The sequence below is a fragment of the Stylophora pistillata genome, chromosome 13, assembly GCF_964205215.1.
Source record: "Stylophora pistillata chromosome 13, jaStyPist1.2, whole genome shotgun sequence".
NCBI classification, from domain to species: Eukaryota; Metazoa; Cnidaria; class Anthozoa; order Scleractinia; family Pocilloporidae; genus Stylophora; species Stylophora pistillata.
Window position 1 is genome coordinate 12,545,110 of NC_142531.1, and position 23,768 is coordinate 12,568,877.

The 23,768-nt window shown below is 39.3% G+C and overlaps 1 protein-coding gene, 1 long non-coding RNA gene, 1 other non-coding gene and 1 pseudogene across 5 annotated transcripts; 3 read left to right on the plus strand and 1 right to left on the minus strand.

Moving 5' to 3' along the window:
• Nucleotides 1-1,432: 1,432 nt before the first annotated feature.
• Trnai-aau (transfer RNA isoleucine (anticodon AAU)) lies at nt 1,433-1,505 on the plus strand. The gene has a single exon. It is a non-coding gene; the product is annotated as a tRNA-Ile (tRNA).
• A 2,270-nt stretch (nt 1,506-3,775) lies between these two features.
• On the minus strand, nt 3,776-19,022 carry LOC148717694 (uncharacterized). Of its 3 annotated transcripts, none has more exons than XR_015994736.1 (3): nt 16,579-19,022; nt 6,370-6,466; nt 3,776-4,477 (listed from the first exon to the last, which is right to left on the minus strand). XR_015994736.1 is itself a non-coding variant. In XM_088743437.1 (3 exons), exons 1-2 carry the CDS (start codon nt 8,828-8,830, stop codon nt 7,917-7,919), a joined length of 681 nt encoding a protein of 226 aa, XP_088599563.1. In that variant the 5' UTR covers nt 8,831-8,965; the 3' UTR covers nt 3,776-4,477; nt 6,370-7,916. The 3 variants fall into 3 exon arrangements, 2 of the variants coding, with proteins under 2 accessions (XP_088599563.1, XP_088599562.1); XM_088743437.1 differs by lacking the exon at nt 16,579-19,022 and adding an exon at nt 8,687-8,965 and having other exon boundaries at nt 6,370-8,453; XM_088743436.1 differs by lacking the exons at nt 6,370-6,466; nt 16,579-19,022 and adding an exon at nt 9,800-14,698.
• On the plus strand, nt 13,179-15,871 carry LOC148717695 (uncharacterized). Its single transcript, XR_015994737.1, has 3 exons — nt 13,179-13,317; nt 14,698-14,878; nt 15,757-15,871. It is a non-coding gene; the product is annotated as an uncharacterized LOC148717695 (long non-coding RNA).
• Nucleotides 19,023-19,070: 48 nt separating the features above from the next.
• LOC148717696 (uncharacterized) lies at nt 19,071-23,728 on the plus strand (annotated as a pseudogene).
• Nucleotides 23,729-23,768: the final 40 nt, after the last annotated feature.

Consider the following 23,768-nt stretch of genomic DNA (forward strand, 5'->3'; position numbering starts at 1 on the left):
ATTGTCATGATGAGGCTTTAAGGCGCTGTTGTCCACAGCAACTCGTTCGCGTCTGAAGCTGTTATGGTAATTGGCGATGTTTATCTTGCTTTGTTAGCCTTGAGACTGTTAGGGCCTGTTTACATGGGAAGAGGGTGCCCCTAGGGGATAGGGTTACCCTACTTGGTAGGGTTGAAGATACCGAGCGTTTACATGGTAATTTGAAACCCTAGGGGCGAGGGCTGACACTATAGCCAGGTCACCCAGCAAGGAAAACAACCAAAATGACGGCGGGAGATAAAGTTTTGGCGGTTAATTCGATTCTTACGGCACTCGCTTCTTTAGTTCCTTCTTTTCAACTTTGTGCTTTGTTGTTGATATCTCTAATGGCTGAAAGACAGCGTTTACAACTGGCTAGCCAGCACATTTCAGCCCAATATAACATTGCTATGAATCACCTCCGTAACGCTGTGTGTCAGCGGTATGACTGGACATAGCTCTTCCCCTAGGGATAGCCCTAGGTTTTGCGTTTACATGGGCTAATGGCGGCAAAACTCGTCCCTACACAGTAGGGTCACCCTACCTTTCAGGTAGGGTAACCCTATCCCTAGGGTCATCCTACCTCACATGTAAACACGCAGTATAATTACAATAGAGAAGGGTCACCCTACTAGCTAGGGTAACCCTACTATGTAGGGGCACCCTCACTCATGTAAACAGGCCCTTAGAAACTTTTTCGGAAATAAAAAGAATTGCTTTTTACTGAAGCTCTTGTCTTCAAAGCCAAGTTTTCTGAAAAAAAATCTGACCGATTGACATGATGAGTCTTTGCAGTGTTGTTGTCACGTTCGCGTCTGAAGCTTTATAGATAGATAGATAGAAACTTTATTAACGTGTCAAAGAACCCAGTTTGGGAGATATCCCATACTAATGTGGGGACACAAATAAAATGGATAAAAATTATTTACAAAGAATATTACCTACTTAAGAATAAAGTTAAGTTCATATATTTTGAACTGCGGTTATAAATAAGTATGATGCACGATCCTCGCAGTAGAGAGCGCTATTTATGCAATAGCGAAAATCAGACCTGAAAAAAATCAGGCCTGTACGGGATTCGAACCACTGACCTCTGCGATACTAGTGCAGCGCTCTACCAATTGAGCTAACAAGCCAACTGGGAGCAGGCCATTAAGTTGATTCGTAATAAACCCGTGATGATAAATCAGATACGATGAATATATGAAGTTGATATGTTTTGAACTGCGGTTATAGATACGTATGATGCACGATCCTCGCAGTAGAGAGCGCTATTTATGCAATAGCGAAAATCAGGCCTGTACGGGATTCGAACCACTGACCTCTGCGATTCTAGTGTGGTGCTCTACCAATTGAGCTAACAACCCATCATCACGGGTTTTTTACGAATCAACTTAATGGCCTGCTCCCAGTTGGCTTGTTAGCTCAATTGGTAGAGCGCTGCACTAATATCGCAGAGGTCAGTGGTTCGAATCCCGTACAGGCCTGATTTTTTTCAGGTCTGATTTTCGCTATTGCATAAATAGCGCTCTCTACTGCGAGGATCGTGCATCATACGTAATAAAATTAAGTCATATCATGTATGAAAAAATATGAAATGAATTAAGAAGTACATAGAGCACAGCCCCTGCAGCCATCCTCTAATAGGGAGCTGAGGTCACGCTTACGTAGGCGGTTTTTGAAACAAGCTAATGTTGTGGCTGATCTGTCATAAGTTGTCAGTTTACTCCATAATTTAGGTCCTAAATAGCGTAGTGAATGTTTGCCGTAAGTTTTCGTGTTGTATCTTGGAATAGAGAAGTCGGCCTGTCTTAAATTATAGGAAGCGTTTTGTTTCTGAAATATATTACAAATATTCAAGGGGCTAAGGTTGTGTTTAACTTTGTACATTAAAATGCATATATCCTGTAAGCGTCTGTTTACTAGCGAAGGAAAATTAGCTTTTATTCACCTTGAGATCCTTCTAAACTTTGTTGGAAGAAAAAGAATGTTTTTTTTTTTTTACTAATGATCATTTACTTTTCTACATGTTTAACTTCTAATAAGTCGTACTGGATTGAGCACCAACTCGCCAACGAGTTGGCGTTGGCGAGTTGAACCGTCAGCGACTTGACTGTATACCAAACTGCCTCCTGCTACCTTCTTGCGGTCCTTTCGGATCAAACGAAAGCCGGGGTGTTTGAGTAAAGCGTCTGAAACAGTGCCGTCAATCTTAGTTTCAGCGATGAATAGGATGTGGAACTTATCGAAGTTAAGCATACCTTTAACTTCGTCTAATTTGTTGATTATACTGTTAATGTTTACACAGGCTATCTTAAGGTTTGTCTTGTAATAGTTGCTGACATTTGATTCGTATCATGCAAGTGAACTCGTGAAATGCTCGACGTTGTCAATTTGTTGTAAACTGTCATCTTCCTCTAGAGATTCGAATAAGTCAATGGCATAAAATGTTAGTTGATTGAGCAGAGTAAGGGTACAATTTGAACATGAGATCCCACGTATGCTTGTCAAAGAGGATCAAAATGTCGAAGACAGAATTTATGTATTGAGTTGCCATATTTATGTTCAAATTTCAATATATATATATATATATATATATTCAAAGAGCAATATTTACCTCCAAAAACTGCAATATATATGTCCAAATGGTATAATTTATTCTTCTGAGTTATTTTCTCGCTTTATATATTTCTTTCGTGTCGATATAAATATTTCACTCAGTATTTCGACAAATATATTTTTTATGTTAAGTGCCTGATGTCATTCAACTTTGGAATCTCTCTATGCGTCATCTGAGTACCTAATGGAATGCCGCTATCACGTGAGCGCGAATTTTAAGAACAGCATGGCGAATGGAAGCAATAAAATGGGATCAATTTTACTATAGGTAGTGTCGGCCGACATGGTGACCGACATGGTGACCGACATGTCGACCAACATATCGGTCGATATGTCGGTCGACAGTCGGTCGACAGTCAGTCGAGAGTCGGTCGACAGTCAGTCGATAGGTCGGTCGATAGGTCGGTCAATAGGTCGGTCGATAGTCGGAAGATAGTCGGTCGACATGTCGACCGACAGATGGAGTGTCGCGTCTCGGGGGAATATGTCAAGTGTTGGTGGAATATCGGTCAAGTGTCAGTGGTCTATCGGCCGAGTGTTGGTAGTCTATCGGCCAAGTGTCTGAATTCGAACTTTATCCGTAAATATAGTTTGAACGTCGCTTGTGTGGTTGTGTATTGCTGCAGTGTCAGTATTGAAAAATTTGATTTGAAGGCATAAACTTTCAGGTTTATGATTAAGATAAGAAACGACTTATGAGTGGCGTGGTGAAAAAAAAAAATTGGGGTGACTTATTTACTACAACATGAGCCACTCACGAATTGAAATCCGTTAAGCAAGTAACAATAACGGGAAAGTGAAAATCCTCATAAACGCAAATCCTTGCGTCACCGTCCCACTTTAAGAAAAAGTTAGCACCTATGATAAAACTTTCTGAAGACCTAATCTCTTTATGGTTTCAATCTGTACTTTTCTCTCGAATATTTTCCCTTTATTTTTGAGACTTTAGCTTTTTCCTACTCGGCTAATGGGAGCTTTACAATAACTAATGACTAATGCGAATCGCAGGGGCGTCACCTCATGGGAATAAACTCTAGCCGAGTAACATGCTTTTTAGTTTTTAGTTCACACATGTCCATGGTAAAGCCGGAACTGGCTGAATTGCATCTCTTCAAATAGCAAAAATTCTGAGACAGTCAATATTAAACCAATAAAACTTTATTCTGACAAGTAAAATAACCAACAAAAATTTTCTCAACAAAGATTATTTAAATTATTTTGTGTCCAAGAAGCTTGTAAAACAACACACTCAGATAGATTTACTCCAGTGTGGGGGTATGGAACCAAGCCTACTTTGAGGGTGGGGGATGATGGTAGCAGAAAGAGACGACCTTTTTTGCTGTGTGTTGGGTCCCGTACGAATACAATGGTTTTGACTGATTCCCTTAAGAGGATACTGTTCAGCAATGTCATCGAGCAGCCTTCGAAAGCATCCATTTGGGTGAGGCTCACCATACCACCTTCGCCACGTGAATTCCTGTAGGTATTCAAGGAGAAAGTCAGGGTTTGTGTTTCCCTTCATTTTCTTAAATTTTTCCTTTGCCGTACACTAGTTGCTTTCAGCATTCTGTGTATGGACTCCGGTTACTGGATCAACAAAATGTAGCGAATGATTCACCGCCCTGTGTAGTAAACCGAGTCTTCTCTGGAGTTGCCGATAAGCCGCCCACTGGTCTGAGTGCACTATGGAGCCAGGTTGAACCTTCCGTTAAATAATACGCAAAAGAGTCGCCGCATTGCGTCGCCTTACGAGCTGTAGGTATGGTTGGGCTGGAGCATACTGTGTGTCAAACAACCCCAGTACCCATCTCTCTCTTCGAGGCCGACGCCCCCTATGAAACTGCAAAGGAATAACAATTACAGCTGCATGAATTAAAATATTATGAAAAGAATCTTTGGAAATGCGGTACATGGGAGGGGGCGGAGGTGATACGACGCGCTCCCAAAAATCTTTAGCATCAGATTAAATGGCTTAGTTTGGTTCTGTAATGAGAGGATGGAAACAGCTGAGGTCAGCTAGTGCATACATTTCACATTTTCCTACACTCTGACAAAGGTTCCAGTCGTGAGTTCATGTACTGTATGTACTCGCAATGCTTGCATTCTCTTAGAAACTACGACCGTTGTACAGTGGAATGCAGATTTCTCCAATACTCAATTTTCCGAAAATCCCCTTTTTTGGAAAGAAAATTCGTTTCCTTTGCATTTACTTCACTGTAATTTTACTCCCGCTTTCTCGAAGCTCCCCATTTTTCGAAAAAATTGGAAGGCAGAGAGGGACCTGGAAGACCAATCATTGTGATCAGTAAGGACCAAATAGAATACTTATGTACAATCCATTTTTCTTGGGAAAAAATAGCCAAGCTGCTCGGTATCAGTGTATCTACACTTCAAAGAAGGAGAAAGATGTTTGAAATAGATGATAAACTTGAAAAGTTTTCAAACATTTCAGATGAACGGTTTGACCTCATCTATAAAGAATTGACTGCACCTGACACAAATCAAGCAAGAGGGGGGGGGGGGGTTTCTCACACCAAATATTGGCCGAAGGAGATTTATTGGTGCCTTGAGAAGCCGAGGTATTAGGGTTCAGCGGTCAAGAGTAAGCGAATGTCTTAGAAGAATGGATTCTATTGGCACTTCGTTAAGATCATCATCATCACCATCATCATAGTTTATTTAATAAAGCAGGTTGAGGGATAGGCAAGACATTACGTCCTGATGTGGACCTGCATCAATTAAACTATCAATTAATAAATACCTAATTAGTGAATAGACCGAAAATGGTATGTAAATAATGACAATTAAAAGAAATAAATATTAATAACAATACGGAGTAAATGTTAAAAGTATTTAAAGTCAATAGATTTGTAGGAAACGCTGCAGGAAGCTTTAGCAAAACTGATAGATTTCAGAATTCTCTTATTTTCCCTGAGTTTTCTCTTGAAGGAAGTTAAGTTTGAACTGTTCTTCATGTCTTCGGGAAGGAGGTTCCAGATGGAGATTGGTTGTATACCGTCGCAAGTACAGTGTACCTGGACCCAATTCACTCTGGCACTTTGATGGTGCTCACAAACTAATTAGGTGGAAGCTTGTAGTTCATCTTTGTATTGATGGATTCTCGAGTTTAATAATTTACTGCAAGTGCTGTGACAACAATAGAGCTGAAACTGTTTTAGAACTCTTTGTTGAGGGAACTCATAAATATGGATTACCTTCCAGAGCAAGATGCGACTATGGAATGGAAAATGTGCATGTTGCTCAATTCATGTTGGAAAAACAGGGCTTAAACAGGGGTAGTATCATCACTGGGTCCTGTTCATAACTGCCGAGTGGAAAGAAGTCATAGAGATGTTAATTCTGGGGTCCTATGTTTCTATGCACAGTTGTTTAATGAAATGGAGAAAACTGGCATTCTTGATCCTTTGAATGATTTGCATTTGTATTGTTTACACTACATCTACCTTCCAAGGATCAATATTTCCCTTCAAGAATTTGTTGCACAGATGAATAACAGGCCAGTTTCAACAGAGAAAAACAATTCCTCACTTCAATTATGGACAGCTGGTATGCTACAGAATGTCAACCCCCCTGAACCCTCACTATCAGAAAGTGAATTAAATCTGTATGGTTTTGATCCTGAAGGGTTAGTCCCTGTGGAGGATGTTGACTATCAGGTACAATTGAATCCACCAACATGTGCAATTTCAGGAGAACAAATGTTACAATTACCTGATCCCTTGGATAATGATGAATATCAGGGACAGCTTAGCTATTTGCAATGTGTAGATCTCATTTCTTCATTTCCAAATGTGAATACTTAGTTACACTAAAAAATAGAAAAAAAATCAAGGCAGATTCTGATTGAATAAAGAAATATTTCTGAATTATTTTTACTTTCCACAATTCTACGGTTGATTCTTAGGGACTGTTCATTATTTATGGAGGGGATGGGGTGGTGGGGGGGGGGGGGGCTGGGTGATTAATTAGCAAAGGTACCTTTTTGTTAAAGGGTCCAACTATGATAAACACATTTTTTCAATGACTGCCCTTTAATTCCGATAGAAAAATTTTGCTACCCCAAGATAGCTCAAGAGTGTATTTCAAGACCCTCTTTTGTAAGCTTAAAAAAAAATTCAGGTCCCCCATTTAATCACCCCTCCCCTCCTCCCAGAAATAACGAATAGTCCCTTACTACAAATTCACTTTAGAAATTAATTTCCTGTGTTGTTTTCAGCTTATCAAATAGTTTTTTTTATGGCAATTATTTTTGCTATTCATTGATGAAATCTACATAATATTCAGCCGAGTAGTTGGGTTAAACACCCATTGTATTCATAGCCAATGATCATCGTCCATTGGGAATTTGAAGTTAGTTAAAACTGCTCAAATCGAAGAATTCTTCTTTTCACATATCACCAAATAAAGTTTTGGATACGAAATTTTAACCCACCCACCTCCTCTTTGGCAATGAGAATGGTTAACTGTTTAAAACAAAGTTTAGGATTTTATGACTTCATTAAGTAGAAAATAATGTATATTTCTACATGATATTTATAAGAATTATTGGTACTCCAACGAAGGACTAACATCTGAAACGACAGTACACACCTTTCACTACCTGACCTGATCTCAACTATCACTGGTTCATTAAACACCACTGCACCCTACATCTCATTATTTATGAAGTAGTTTTCATTGTTTTATGTTTTTTTCATATGCAAAAGGATTGTGGAAAGGCAAAGAAAAACATTAAATTAGAGTGCCATTGGTTTTGAATTCTGAAACCATATGCTGACAATGCTGTCTCATGTGGCTCAGGAAGCCATACATTGTGAGATGTCTACAACAGTAGTTAGTCATTCCAGTGTAGGCAACAATCACAATGACATCAAAACTAAGAAAGGAAATAATTACATCATGATCAAATGGAAAACTTTATTTGGTATATTTTTATGAATAGCAGTGATAACCATGAACAACAATTTTTATAAACTCCCAAAAATATAACATAAATTATTCCTACACAACTTAAAAGCTTGGGTTTGTATGTAGGCACAGTGGACATTCTGATTCTAAAAACATCTCAGTAAACAATAATAGATTTTAAAACTTTGTAAATATATGAAACCACAACCAAAGGTGTTATTATGACAATGTTTTTAGTTAGAACAAACTGTTAACATGCAAAAGGTTAAAACCACGATTCAAAACATGTTCCCTTGATAACAAACAGTCGATCTCCCCCTTTTTTTTCCTAGCCCACAGTTTTTGTAAAATTATACAACACCAAAGTAGGAACTACTGAAAGCCAAGTCATAAAGGTTGAACAAAAACTCGTCACCTGGAAGCTGTTTGGAGTAGCTTGGGATGGGTAGATTGAGAACATTTATGCATGTATTGGCTGTGGGCATAAATGCATCACCACATTCATTGAAATTGATTTCTGGTGATAAAACAAATCCTAGTGTAGGTTCTTCATCTGTTCCACACACAAACTGCAGCACATGACCAAGGTTAAGGGTGTTATTTCCTGACACTCTCCTTCCAGCAGCAACTTCTTTAATGTAACGAATAAATGCAGCATATACTTCCTTCTGGTATTTTCTTGCATTTGAGCCTTCCTCGCTGAGTTTAGGAGTAAGAAGATTAGCAAGCTTCTTCACACTGAGAGCACTTGCCTCACTTGGAATGAAGAGATACATGAAAGTGGGTAGTTTCATCAATAGCTGGAGAACACCAACTTTACGAAACCCTCTAATGAGATTTCTTACACATGATGATGATGAGTGGCCATTTGCTAGTTCTTTAAGAATGTTTTCAGGGAAGAATTTGGATATATCAACAAAGTTGAAATGGTAAATTGGCCACCGTAATGATTACAAAAGCTGACGTTTCGAGCGTTAGCCTTCGAAGGGCTAACGCTCGAAACGTCAGCTTTTGTAATCATTACGGTGGCCAATTTACCATTTCAACTTTGTTGATATATCCAAATTATTTCGTTACTCCCACCGACGCAGCCCCAAACAGTTTCTTTCGAAACTATCATCCTTTTTTCAGGGAAGAATTGAGGAATTTTACCATTCTGAAGAACACTCAGCCCCATTACAATGCCAGCTGGCTTGTATTTTTCAGACAAATCTTCCCGTAACACTCCACCTTCAAAAAGGTTGTGTTTAATCTCAATCAACATCAATCGAAAAAACTCCTTCCTAGGGCCTCCAAAGTCCCTTGCAGCCTCGCCAATAAAGTTCACTTCTAATGGTAACCTGACGTTACTTATTGTGCTTATTTCCTCAAATCCCGATTCCAGTAAATTCTCTCTGTCAACCAGAATGAAATTGGTTTCCCCTTCAATTTCAATTGATACATCTGCTCTCTCCAATGGTCTACCATTTAGAATCTTCCCTTGAGCATACTTCAGTATTTCAACAGGGTTTTGCACATCATATACACAGTGATTTATGATCTCTTGGGTGATTACATCTCTTTCTGTAAACTCCTTATCTTCAGTAAGGTCAATAATTTCCCTCTTCTCAACTGAAAAGCACAATATACTCAGTTCTTATAGTGTTCATTATTATATACAATGAAAACGTGGAGAGAAAGACAGAAATTAACATAATGTAATCCCCTAGTGTTGTTTGAATATTATACTTAAAAAGCTAATAGATTTTTTAACAGTCTAATGTTCTTTTAAAATTGTTCAGCTCATCATCTGAACTAAAAAATTTGGAAATGAACATCTAAATTGCAGAGTGTTAAGTAATCCCATAAGAGAATAGTTTTGTTTAAAACAAATTGAAGCATTCTCCTTAACACTATCCCCTTATGGGATTACTTGGACGTTTATTTCCATTTTTTTTAGTTCTGACAATGAACTGAACAAGTTCAAAAACGTTTGTCTGTTAAAAAATCTATTAGCCTTTTATTTATAATAATAAACATTCCAAGCATGAACAAATCAAAATGTAAATTTGAGGATCATTTAGTCCCATTTTGAGCTACATGTATGGTACATTGTTGTTTCAATAATTACATGTATATAGCGCTCTAATAATGCCAGACAGATTTGATGATTGTAATGATTTAAAAAAACAACCTAACACAATACCAATGCAACTATTAAAACCAAAGACAATACAATAGAATTAACTACTACCTTACAATATTACCGGCAGTAGTCTTATCAGCATCATGAAGTATAGCACTTGGGTCATCTTTTTCTGACTTCTTTTTATCAAATTCAAAAGGGCTTTTATCAAACTCGGAGTCATCAAAGTCATCAGCAAATAAACGAACGTAGACGGTGGTGGTGGATGCAATAGATTTCAACAGTATGCTGCCATCAATTTTTACTCCATTCGCTAACCGAGGCTTGATAAGTGTCCCATAACAGTTCTTTACAAACTCAAAATCGATATCCTTGCAATCATCTGGGAGTTGTGATTTCACTTTGCTGTACAAAGTCTTATCATTCCATGTTTTGTCAATCGCAAAACCTGAAATAACTCGATTCTTTCTTTCCAGTTGCAGCTTTTCTTCTCTCGCTTGTGGTGTTTTTTCAGTGTTTTCCCCGACAATTACAATATCTTTGATTGCACAATCCCTTGTTGCAGTACGATTTGTTCTTCCAATATTATGGGATGACGATGCAACATTCCGGGGAGCATTAGTTGCATTGCCCGATAGAGTTGGGAAACGAGAACGAAGCTCGCTGAGAACATTGCTAGGTCTACTTCCAGCTTGCCCTGGAGATTGGTTATCGGTACCAGAAGAAGATGATTGTCTGGCTGATGTATTTAATAGGGAATTAATCTCGCGGATGGCGTTTAATGCTATATTAGCTATTCTCGTTTCTCTACTTGACGAAGACATATTCCAAGATGGCGGCGACGGCAGCCCGTTTTGGCGGGAACTTACCCTCGACCCATACCTTTCTCCACAATGACCGCAATGTATCATGGAACCCAAAAATTAGCTCACAATCCCCAAAATTTTTGAGTACCATGGAAAAAAATTTATACTATCATGATACAAAAAAATATGTACATATACATTAAAAAAATTGGAATTTGTAATTTTTTCTTGCATGATACACAAAAAATCAAATATTAATACAAACAAGAAAGCGACACAGATGCACTAAAACATGATAGTAGCATGAAAAAACAGTCCAGTCAATACCATTTATTGAGAGTGTAATTTTGACCAGTATGGGCCTTCATACAAACGTTAGAGCGATTACGATGAGTAATATAAAGGGCGTACCTCTATCCCGATCTTGGGGTGAAAACGTGCACAAACTAAACAGAAACGATAAATCTACAAAACTTTGGGTGCTATCGTTTGTAATGGAGCACCGTCGAAATATGAAAGCACAAGGTCTGGTCTATGCTTACTGCGCATGACTTGTGACGTGACTAAACAACCAAGTCACGCAAGGGTAACGCTACAAGGTTGTTGTTTTTTAATTTGAAGCCCTTCTCAAGAGTTTACGAAAACCGTTTACAAACTGTTATCGCAAATCCCGGTTCCACTCCAACTGGTCTGAAATAGTTGAAAGCTATTGAATTTTAGCTCAGGTCGGCAGGGAAAATCTGTAGTTAGATTAATTAAAATTGGAATTGAAATTACTTACCAAATGTATCCGTCCCATTGCGCAGATGGCGAATGAGACGCATTGCATTCCTACAATTCCCGCAGTTGACATTTCTTTTCAGTAGTCTGTAACTTTGTAACCAATTTATAAGGCGGAGTTTTCCTCTACTGCTTTTTGCAAAAATAAGGGGACAAAGAACTTCTCGGAAAAAGTGGGGCATTTTAGGAAGCTTGGCTTTTGACATACAATGTAAATCGAATCCCTTTTAGCCTGCGTAGCTTGCGGTATTGTTGGCGCGCGCGAAATAAAGTTTTGCTGGCGAAGCCCCCAGAACCGAGGGGCGAAGCCGCGAGAAATACCGCCTGCCAGAGAACTTGGGTATTTTGAATGCCGCCCACCTTTATCGCCTCATTGGCAAAGATTGACAGGCCACACTGATTCCCTTCCTGTGTGAAAACATGTATAGAACCTTTTAGAGTTTTGTTGAATCAGTTCTTTGCTCTCACGAGCATGTCTAAGGTATTTTCTTCTTTCAAAGGATATGAGTGGTAATTTTGTATTAAATACCATTTTCTGTGTAAACCTTCTTTCAAGTTTGATACTTATTTGATTGCTGGTATAGTGTTACAAAAGATAAATGATCTTTTTTTAATTTCAACGAAATCCCTTTTTGGAGAATTTGATTTCTGATAGTAGTTTTGCTACCAAGGTTGGAGCCAGGTTGAACCTTCCGTTGAATAATACGCAAAAGAGTCGCCGCATTGCGTCGCCTTACGAGCTGTAGGTATGGTCGGGCTGGAGCATACTGTGTGTCAAACAACCCCAGTACCCATCTCACTCTTGGAGGCCGACGGGAACAGAATGACAGCCCTTAACGTACGTGTGCAGGACTTTGATAAACCACGAACAGCGAGAGGCACCGTGTCGCAAAACTCCCCATTACTCTTGTACTTCATGACCGAGACCAATGATCAAAACGTATTTTCATAAACATTCAGGTACAATGAAATAAGCCCAGTATTGCAGGCCCAAAGGAAAAACTGCTAACAAGAAAAATTGAAATTGCCTGGAAACGCAAACTGAAATTGATATAAGTTTTGCATCTGTTCTTTGTTCCCAAAATCCAACACCCAAGTTTGCGGCAAAAAGTAATTAGCTCGGAAGATAGGTCCTTTGAAGAGTTTGCAAGTAATTGAACCATGTAACTTTTACACTTTTTTAATGTGAGAATTTCAGACAGCAGAAATTTTCTTGGAGACATGCCACTTTCCCACACTCCATGATATCGACCCCAAGAGAGACACGGGATAAATATATATAACTCTCAGCGAAGAGGATTCGTTGCAGTTGCATTAGGTGTATTCGAGAACATTAACGCGTTATGGCTGCACGACAAAAGACATGTATGATATGTGGTTTATCGGATGGCCACACTCTGATGGACTGCCCTTACCGCTGCGAGTTTTGCAGCGTATCGGTGAAAAATTGTGAGTGCCATGATTCTAGTATTGTAAGCAGCGTTTTGGCGTTGGAGACCCCCGAAAAGGAGGGCACAAGGACCGAAACGTCAACATCAACACCAGCACCGCCACAAGCAGCCCATGAGAAACGCAAAGGAAGTACCCATGACTGGTAAGCAAACTATTCCTAATTATAGATTTCGTTTGCAAATAGTATATGCAGTAGATATATGGATTATTGCAGGAAAAATATAGATAGCTATGGCCGTCGTGCAAGATTTAAAATCGAAATTTATCCTTATCAGTATGTGGAATTATGAACAGGCGAACTAGTCTATAAATGGAGCAAAATTATAGATCGCCACTAACTCCCTAACGAATAGGCCTTATTTCTTACTTTCGTATTCTCTTATTGCATTTACAGGTGTGGGACAAGCAATAAAATTGGACAAAAGAGGCCAGAAAAAACAGTGCCAGAAAAGAAATTCAAAGAAGCCAAGAATGACCTGCAGGCTGCTATGAAGCAATTGAAAAAATCGGAAGAACTCAATAGGAAGAAGGAGGAGGATTACCAGGAAACGATCGCCGCCTTGGAAAAATGCATCGAAGAACTTGAAGGTATGTAGAATTTTGTGCACGGTTTCTTGTCAACGGTTTTTTGTCAACGCTATTGGACCTATTGTCCGAGAGTATTCTCTGAATTATGCATGATCATGTTTGTCATGATTTGGCGCTATTTGGTGTGTCAGACTATTATTTCGATGCTTAGACTATATTTTCGCCTGCTGACAGGCGCTAGAAAGGGAAGGGAGAACAGTAGGAATTGGACGCGGGGAAAAAGTGTAAACATTGTTGGGAAATAAAAAAATATGAAATTCGGTGTTCTTTAACAGGAAAATATCTCTTTTCAATTTATTACATCTATCTTTCTACTTTGGAAAAGTTGCGCGCAATGTTTCCTGCAACAATTCTGGGGTGGACATACCTTGCAACATCGCTCAAAGAGGGGATCATAAGGGGGGTCCCCGCATAAATACGTTAAAACAGTAATACCGCATCGAGTTTTATCAAAATGCATGGAAAACGCAAACCGCATAGTCTTGTAAAACTACAAAACCGCAAGATAAAACGAAAATGTTCGCAAAACCGCATCAAAAAAACCGCATCAAAAATACCGCAAAAATCGCATCACCGCAAACCCTTATACCCCCCTCCTCAAACTTCAAATGTTGCTTTTCTGTTCACCGCAGGATGGTCGCACACCAAAATGGAGCGCCAGTTATGCGAATTAAAAAGACAGAGTATTTAGTAGAGATGTACACACGCTGCAACTTCGTTGTCAACGATGCGAAGATGCGGTGTAGAACAGAGATGCTCAGGGGCGTAGATACCACATACGCACATATGCATGTGTGTACAGCTGAAATCTGAAAATTTCTTTTCAATCTGATGAAAACATTTTCTATTGCCCGAACGCGTTCTTATCTTTAGATTGGCTGATTTGAATTTATTTCATATATCGTTTCTTTTTTAATTCAGTTGGCTGATAGATAAATTAAAATAAACAACTAACTACTGCGTTTCACTGAGGCATTTATTTCTTGTAATATCCCACGGAAGATGCAGGAAATGGCATTTCCGCCAAAATTTTAACATTTCCAGACCCCCCTAGTGAGGAGCCTCTGCCACTCAAAATAGTACACTTCGGCGTATAGTTACAAAATCGCTAGCTACGCCCCTGATGCTTTCGGGGTCTTTCTGTGATGCATGCTGCTCTTGATTCAACCCTGCCGTTTAGTTTGCCTCAAGCTAAACGCACTGCACTTTTTCGAAAACAAAAATACGCGTTAAAAACATTGCAAAGTTAAGCATATCAGGAATTTTCAATGTACAATTACAAATTCTATCGTGGACTAATAGTTTGGCCAAATACTAAAGAAACCATTTTATTCGATCCTCAAACTGTACATGCAACTGAAAATGCAATATTTTTTGTAGAGTCGGTTAGCATGGGCAAGAGTGAACAAAAATCAGCTGACTGAAGTGGACACTGACGATGGGACAGACCAAATGTCTGATACTGACATTGGGGACGACAATTTCATCGAGGACGATACTTGGGAAAAGGAAACAAAAGACGATGAAGAAGGAGCAGAGTGTGCTAAAAGAAAGACTAAAGGTTAGTTCGTGTGCATGACTGAACAATTAGTGGATCGTGGGTGATTTATATACGAGTCGAATCCAATGAAACTTTCCCCACGGCATTTGACTTGCTCTTAAATAAATTGGTCAAAATCTCCAGTATTCGGGGCCACAATATCTTCCACACTTTGCAGACTAAGGATTACCTCAAAATCGATTTTGAAGTTTTGATCATTAATTTGCATGGCCAGGGAGGGAGGAGACTCTCTAATACAAATGACGGGGTTGTTCATGGGAAATTTTAAATTTACCCCTAAAGGAGACCAATCTGGGCGTGGCTCTGGGTTTATGGACCCCTAAAAGATACCAATTTTTAGCTGTAGGTATCTTGATTTCCTTTTTCATAGACTTAGACAACCAAAACTGAATGACAGCGGGTTTCTTTATTGAAATTTATTCGCAAGCAACCTCAAAAGATAGCTTGACAGCCAGAAATGTGAGATTTTACTCCTGAAAAACGTAAGCAAGACGACAATCCCTGATTTTACCCTAAGCAAGACGAAGATCATCCCTGTCATTTTCATGAGAGTCCCCGCCCCCAGGTTTGCACGATTACGATCATCTGTAGCCTGCTGTCTAGCCTGCATACCGGAACAGAAAGGGGAGCGAGAGAGGGAATATCCCTCGCGTTTCGCGCGCGTCCCACGCGCTCAATTGCGCCGTCAATAAGACCTGTTGACCAAACATGACCTTATCCCTGGGAATCGATATTTTCCTTATATATTGTCGTAGTGAAAACCCATTGTGGTGGCACGGAATCACCGTATCACATTATAAACATTTAAATATTATTTCACAAACAAAAAGGTTACATTCACCTATAACTGAACTTAAACTACTCCATTTTTTTTTCAGAATTACCGATATCAGGATGAAATCTGGAAGGCATTCATCGAAGATAGAAAGGCGTCCTCACAATTTTACAAAATCATCACTGTTCCTAAACAGAAGCTATGCGACGCTTTGGCATCGCACGAAACACGTTAAGAGACTATATCGACCTGTGTGAACTCAACATCGTGGACCCCAAGAAATATGAAAGAATTCTGGCGACTGAGCGTGAGAAGACAGGGAAAACATCCGCCAAGAGTATTGAACGTCGTTGCAGGGTTACTTTGAAAGAACTCAAAACTCGCGTAAACGAATTGAAGGAGGAAAAGTAGCTCCTTCTGTCCAAATGACGGATTTTACTCTTAATCATTTTCAGAATGGGGGGCAATTTTCGCGAGGTTCTGGCGAAGCGTTTTTTAGCTAGGATTATTTTCTTTGACGTTCTGTAGAAAGCAATCGGTTATTTCAAAATGTAGTGGGTAATTATAACAAACGGTAGATCAGACATGTAACCGCAGGATTTCGACAGAGCCTCAGCTTCTTGACTTCATTTTCGTTGTTATTATGTTTCAGTTGCCTTACCCGGCTGCGTGAGTAAAGATAATATTAGATTTGTGATAATAACGATTAATGATTTTTAATTAATTTTTTAATCATGGATACTGAATTGCTTCATTAAAGTTATTGTTTATTGAAATACAATGAAGCTGTTCATAGAGAACTGATCCTCCTAGGAGGATTTCACCACCTCCACGTAAACACGGCCCAAGCGATATGTTAGATTTTAACATACCTCTGCTAGGAAAGCAGTGCAGTTGAAGAGGATTCATGCCTAAATTAAAATACCTCATTCTGGTGGCTTCGTTTCGCTTGATTTGGTGGTTTCGTTTCAGTTGCTCCAGTCGCTTTGGCTGTCAGTCGGTGGTTTCGTTTCCCATGTTTCGGTGGTTTTGTTTTGGACGTTTCGTTTCGGCAGTTTCGGTCGTTTCGTTGTTTCTAGTTTTAGTCTATGCCCCAAAGAACAGCAGAGGTTTTATCCTGTTAAGATTTTCTTAAAACACGTCCATACAGTCGACAATAGGTAAAACGCTATTGAAGCATCACTTAAGTGTCACTTAAGTGTCAGCGAAGTATCGGTGAAGCATCGGCCAAGTGTCGACCGAGTGTTGACCGAGTGTCGGCCAAGTGTCGGTCAAATATTGACCGACTATTGGCCGACATATATATCGGTCGACATATCAACCGACAGTCGGTCGATTGTCGACCGACCGACATGTCGGTCGCCATGTCGGCCGACACTACCTACAGTAAAATTGATCCATAAAATGTACAGAAAATAGTCGTTCGTAGAATTTCAAACAGGGGTTCGTGATGCTATGAAAGGTAGATCCTGGACAAAATGTTCGTTTCGTTATGGCGTTTCATCGTTTTGTTATGTCAAGTCGTTGTTTTCCAAGTTCGACTTGTCGAACTTCCAGTTCATTTCGTCGTATTGTCTAGTTCGATATGTCAGCTGGCCTCTTCGACTCGTCGTTTTACGAGGCCGACTCGTCACCGACCACATCGGTTCGTCCTTTTGTCGTTTCGTCATGGCATTTTGCCGTGTCGTTATGTCGTTATGTCGTTTCGTCGTTTCGATTTGTCCACTCAAGAAGAGCTATAATTCAACCTAAATTACATGAAGCGTTCACTTGATTCCATACACTCTTACATGAAGCAATAATGTGGTATCGATTATTTGCCCTCTGCCGAAGGAAATGGATCTTTTGAAGAGCTACTTACGGCACAGCATAGAATTCGTCTTAAGTCAAGTGAATGATCGTTTCCATGAAAGTGACAATGGAATTGGATATCTAATAACACACCTTGACAGTCTTGTATATCTTAGCTCGGGCATCTTCGTTGTTTAACATTCCTCCTCGGCTGGAGTGTTTGTTGCAAAGAGCTCATCAAATGTTGGTTGTTCTTGGTGGCAGTGACATGTACAACTTATTACAAAGGCGGTTGTTTAAGTTTACAGGATCCAGGGGTCGTTCCGGCATAGATATTCTTTTTGCTTTTGAAATTTTGCAAATGTTTCATGACTTTGAGTGACTATACGTCAAATTATGTCAACCCTCTCCTTACTTGACTGTGTACAAGTTGAGTCATCTAAGTCATTTAAAAACCGCTTCATGCTTTCGGCTGTGTATTTATCACATTTGTTCGCTCCGTGATGTTACAGTAACAAATGAAATGTTAAACCAGATTTATGATCAAATATGAGCTTTCTCTGGGTTCTTAATATAATTCTTTGAAAAGTAATCAGGTTTTTGAAAACGAACTGGCCACGTGCTATGCAATATCTCACCCCTCCCCCACATGTTATTTTTTGGGGTGAATTCCACGGCAGAAAGCCTCACTCCAGGTTGTTGTATACCAACTTGTAAGTTCCTCTTTCTCGCCACTATTAAAGCAACGATCGATCTCATCTTTATCTAATAATCAGCAGTTCGAATGTGTGATATTCATGCATTCACAGTAATTTAATTATTACTCACGGATTTATCATAAACCAAGAAAATGACCAGCTCCTAGGTGGCTTTTTAGAGCACTGTAGAGCACTTGTAAAGCACATTACTGACTAGATTCAACTCCCGTACTATCCGTTATTTTCACTACAGCTGAGGTCAGTGCCCACTATTATAAATTTTATGATCCTTATAAAATCTTCCGTAGATAATTCATTTCAAAATCTGCTCTTCACAAAACAGCTTTGTTCAAAACTCTCGTTTAAATAAAGACGATGAGAGTCATTGTAAAACAAGTTCGTAAAGCGAAACTGCATAAGCAGATCTTTTCAAATGGGGCGTTTCCTAAACATTACAACAAACGAGGAAGCTTGTGTGTGCAGGCCGGCTGTCAAACGAAACTTGGCAAGCTTTTATTTTACAGCAAAACGAGGTCAAGAGTTCGTCAGAGAGCTGAAAAAAAAGGAAAGCACTTGTTACTAGAAAAGACAAATATTGCCCTGAAATTTTGCTGCCATCGAGTTTCAGTTTGCACAGATTTATAGGAACTGAAAAACAAGCTCAAATATCTGTTCTCTAAATCACCATCTTAAAGAGTGACTTAAGATGGCAAATCAAAATGCTTTGATAACGAACAACAATCTTGGATACACCCGTGAAAGGGGGAAATTCTAATTTCTTCACGGATGGCGTGGCTATGGGATCCCCTCTATGTCCCTTACCAGCTAATGTGTTCATCATGTCCCACGCTAAACAAAACCTTGAGCGATAGGGTAAACTCCCTTCTTTCTATAGAAGATATCGTGTGTTGACGATACATTCACCATCATGGCTAATATGTCAACAGCATCTAACTTTTCCCGTGATTCAGATGCCCGCAGTTCTCGTTCTTTACATGTGACTCGTAGGGAGGAGATGGAGGAGTTGAGGGGGATTTTACAAGAGGCAATTAACAAAATCGAGGATATATCATCTCCATCACATGAAAGAGAGCCGATTTCAGGAGGGAGAGAGGTTCAAGAGAGAGGTTCAAGAGAGAGGTTCAAGAGAGAGGTTCAAGAGAGAGATTCAAAAGAGATTCAAAAGAGATTCAAGAGAGATTTCAAGTGGGAGATAGATTTCATGAGAGAGAGAGTAATTTCAAGAGCAGAAGCAAACTGGAGGTAAGACGATCGATAATTCAACACCAAGTTTTAAAAGCGTTCTTCATGTAAACTTAAGTACTTGTAGTGGCTCCTTACCATTTACTTGCATTTTAATAAAGCAGAAGTGTTAGTCGATTCTCTCACCACACCGAAAACCCACGCTAAACTTCGCTGAAGGGCGAAAGACGGAGAAACCATCGTTGGTAAACCCCTTTTTTTGAACAAAAATGAAGTTCATTGAGAAAATGAACTCCAGAAGACTTGATTCAGATATGTGACATTTACTGCCTTAGAAGCCATTTGCAAAGAAATACTGTCCTATTTGCAAAGAAATGTTGGTCCTATTTTTTATAAAAAGTTCTACTTGGACTTTTATTAGAGAGGAGTACGATATCTTCTGACGTTTCTGTCAGATCTGATTATTAACTGTACGGCGATGTACGGTTATTAAGGCTAAAGCCCGTCAATATAAAGCAACACTCCACAAATTAACAAATATCGGTTAAAGTATATATATGTTATTCACCATCCGGGAGGTCTGTATTGGGAAAAACTGTGCCCGAGGGCGGTACCCAAGACCTCGGGCACGTTTTTCCCAATACGGACCGACCTATGCTGGTGAATAACATTTTAATTTTTTCTAACACATAACAAAATGATTGCCAAAAGAACCCGAATGATTTAGGGCTACAATTACAAGTTTATTTACGGGAAAACCTCCATAAACTTGACAATTTGTTAGCGAGTGGATGATAAAGAATACAGACGTCATTCAAATTAAATTGAAAGCTTTCACTGAAATAATTTTAATTTGTAAATGTAACTGAAAAGGCTTCCGAGTAAACTTTGAAACAGTTTTGTCAAGTAACTGTCACCTTGCGACACCTGTCAATTGAAGAAGAAAAAAAGCGTACGCTTTTGAATTGACAGCAGTGCTGGTGTGACTGACAAACACACACGAGTTAAATGACGATGCGAAGATCTCGTAAAAACAACAACAACAAAAAACACTCAGGCCCAGTTTAAACTTCGCATTTTACATGCGCCGAATCTAATTGCCGAATTAAGTGCGTGTAAAATGCGAAGTTCAAATCAATTAAATTCGGCAGATTTGTTTTAAATACGAATGCAGTGGAATATTCGACTGATCCAGTCGAATATGCGACTGAAGCTTGACAGTAGATTTAAACGTCGCATTTTACATGTGCCGAATCTAATTCATAAATTATGTTTAATTATATTTTACCCACAACACAACAGTTTTATGCTACATGACATGCGCAAAGAAAACTGGAAGGAAGGAATCACAGGTGTACCAGAGCAACTGAATATGGCGGCTGTCGAAGATAGTATGTGTGATTCGTGCTTCTCTACAACAAAGTATACATGTTTGACATGCGAGAATTTCTTTTTGTATGAGATGCTCTGTTTTTGAAGAAGACAACGAAACACTGGGTTGGAAGGCAGGACGAAGTGTAGCTCGTTGCGAAATTTGTTTTTGGGAGAAGATGGAGAACAAAGTCAATGAACGAGAATTTGATAAGGAAAGTGAAACGAATATCAGTGTCTCCTCTCGCTCAAGCTCAAGTTGTGGTGAGCCTTACAAAGTACGGCAAAGAATCGACGAGACAGGTATGTATTGGCTTTGCAAACGGGACCGAGACGTTTGATATGTGGCTTTTCCCTTTACACTGTTTAATTATGTTTATTTTATTCTGGAATATTGGAATATAGGAGCGTAAATTTTTCATGCACAAGTCAGTGAATTTTACAGAAGGGTCAGAAGGTGTTTTTCGTTAACTTATCCATAAACGTTGGGTCTGGGAAATGTGAAAAAATTCTACTCTTCCTGTATTTCTGTCTATTTAATTTGCTCCAGGGTGAGCAAAAATGTGCAATAATTTTAATTTGAAGGCTTCAGAGATGCCTTTCCTCCTCCCCTCTCTGTTCCAAATGTTTTCACGTCACATTGTTTATTAGTTATGGTAGTTCAGTGAAAATGATCAAAATGCTATATCTTGGTTATTTAGAGTGGAAGCTGCTAAGTTGGAAGATGGTGATGTAGACGAGAAATCCAATAATGATGATAATGATGATGATGAGGAGGAGGAGGAGGAGGAGGAGGAGGGAGGAGGAGGGAGGAGGGAGGAGGAGGAGGAGGGAGAAGGGAGGAGGAGGGAGGAGGGAGGAGGGAGGAGGGAGGAGGAGGAGGAGGAGGAGAGAGGAGGAGGAGGGAGGAAGGAGGAGGGAGGAGGGAGGAGGGAGGAGGGAGGAGGGAGGAGGAGGGAGGAGGGAGGAGGAGGAGGAGGAGAGAGGAGGAGGAGGGAGGAAGGAGGAGGGAGGAGGGAGGAGGGAGGAAGGAGGAGGGAGGAGGGAGGAGGGAGGAGGGAGGAGGAGGAGGAGGGATGAGGAGGAGGAGGGAGGAGGAGGAGGAGGAGGGAGGAGGAGGAAGGAGGGTCGCTAAGTCTTTTTGTGAAGAAGTCTAAGGGGAAGAAAAAGAAATCTGGTCGTAAATCAGCTTGGAGCCCTGAGGATGTTGACTTCTTCATCGATATTGTGGTGAGCAATACTTACTACAAGAGAAAGCTCATTTTTACTAACACCAAGTGTCAAAGGAATGGCGAAATTTATGAGAAAATTTTGACTGAATTGAAGAAAAGGGCTTCTGCAAGGGGTAAAGAGTTTAAATTTAGCGTGAAACAACTGCGTACAAAGTTTAAAAAATGTGTAAGTGATTGCAAACAAGCAGCACTCACCATACGAACAGCCACAGGGATCAAACGATTCCAAGAAGATCGAGGGCTTGGCAACTGGTTTAAGCCTCTATTTACAGTAGTGCAAACAAGAGATAGCTGCCAACCAGACCAAGCCATAGAGCCTTCTTCTTTAGAGCAGTCTACCAGTTCAGAGAAGTCCTCCAAATCAGCTGATGCGGATAAATCACTTCAAGATGATTTGGAAAATAATAACGATTCTGAAGGGGGACTTTTTATTCCCATAAAGAAAAGGAAGAAGGAAAAACCAAAGGAAAACCTTGCAGCTGCTGTTATGGAAGCTGCAGAGCTAGTTAAAGAGGTTTGCAATAATGATCCAACGAAAGAGTTTATCAGGTTCTTGCAAGAAGAAATGAACAAATCCCGTGAACATGAATTCAAAATGATTCAGCTTCTAACCCAACCAAATTTAGGTTCTGCCAGCTTTCAACAACCTCTTTTCTAAGCAGTGCATCACTCTGAGAGTGCACATTATATCATAATTTCTAACACAGTTACACAATCAAAGATACAAGCCATGAGAATATACAGTATGATAACTAAAGGTCAGTTGTCTTAGTGTTTAAACAACTTTCCCCAAGCACAACAATAAGAAACGTAAGGATATCCTTAAGGAGAATCTGTTTGTTGATGTTGGGGCTTTAATAGTTAAAATGGCTACACTTTGGGAAGGGAACCTTTTTTATTCTCCTCATATTAGCAAAAATTCCTTGTCATAATGTTCTGCTCGTTTAAATGCAAATAATAAAAAGCAACAGCTCATGACAACTAAAGAGTTAAACGATACCAAAATTTAGCAACTGACAACACATTTTATATGGTGTTGACTGATTTTTTTTCACAGTACAAAAGTAAAAGCCCATGAAGGGCCTGACAAATACATGTAACTGCACAACTCATAAATTTAACACTTCCATAATTATGGAATACCGGTAGGTGTTTGAGCAGCAGATCTCGATCAGGGACCCAAGACTATTTAAGAGGTGAGAGAATGTTCCCTGTAAATTACTGAAAAAGACTACAGATAATGAAAATTACAAAATTACTGAAAAACTAAAAAAACTACAAAAATGAAAACTACAAATTACTACAATTTAACTTGAAAACTACAAATTACTGAAAAAGACTACAGATGATGATGTACTGTGAAAAGAAATCAGTCAACACCATATAAAATGTGTCGTCAGTTGCTAAATTTTGGTATCTTAACTCTTTAGTTGTCGTCACCTAAGTTTGTAGTCACAACCTACATAACCTGCAAAAGAGCTTGGGTTGGTTCCAATTATCAAATAGTTTTGTTTCGATTAATGAAATGGAGTTTGTCACAAAAATATCAGTTACTTTTTTGATGTTGTAACTACATGATCTGAATAACTGTGATGATTTAAGACATTTTAAGTTCTAACAATTATAGCAAGGGCAATGACGATACAATATTAATATTAATAACAAGACTCCCACTTTTGGGGTAATGGTTCTTTTAGTTTACTCAATTATCCCTGATAATGTTTTGAAACAAACGTTCTGAATTAAGTTTAGATCCTTCTGAAGAAAATCTTACATGTTTGTACATTTTTATGAATAAAAGGTAAACAAAACCTACTGCT

Coding starts and splice junctions, on each gene's coding strand:
- LOC148717694 (XM_088743436.1), bottom strand. CDS start 10,602: ATGATACATTGCGGTCATTGTGGAGAAAGGTATGGGTCGAGGGTAAGT. Junction 4,478..9,799: donor ACTGCCGGTAATATTGTAAG/GTAGTAGTTAAT, acceptor ATTCCTTTGCAG/TTTCATAGGGGGCGTCGGCC.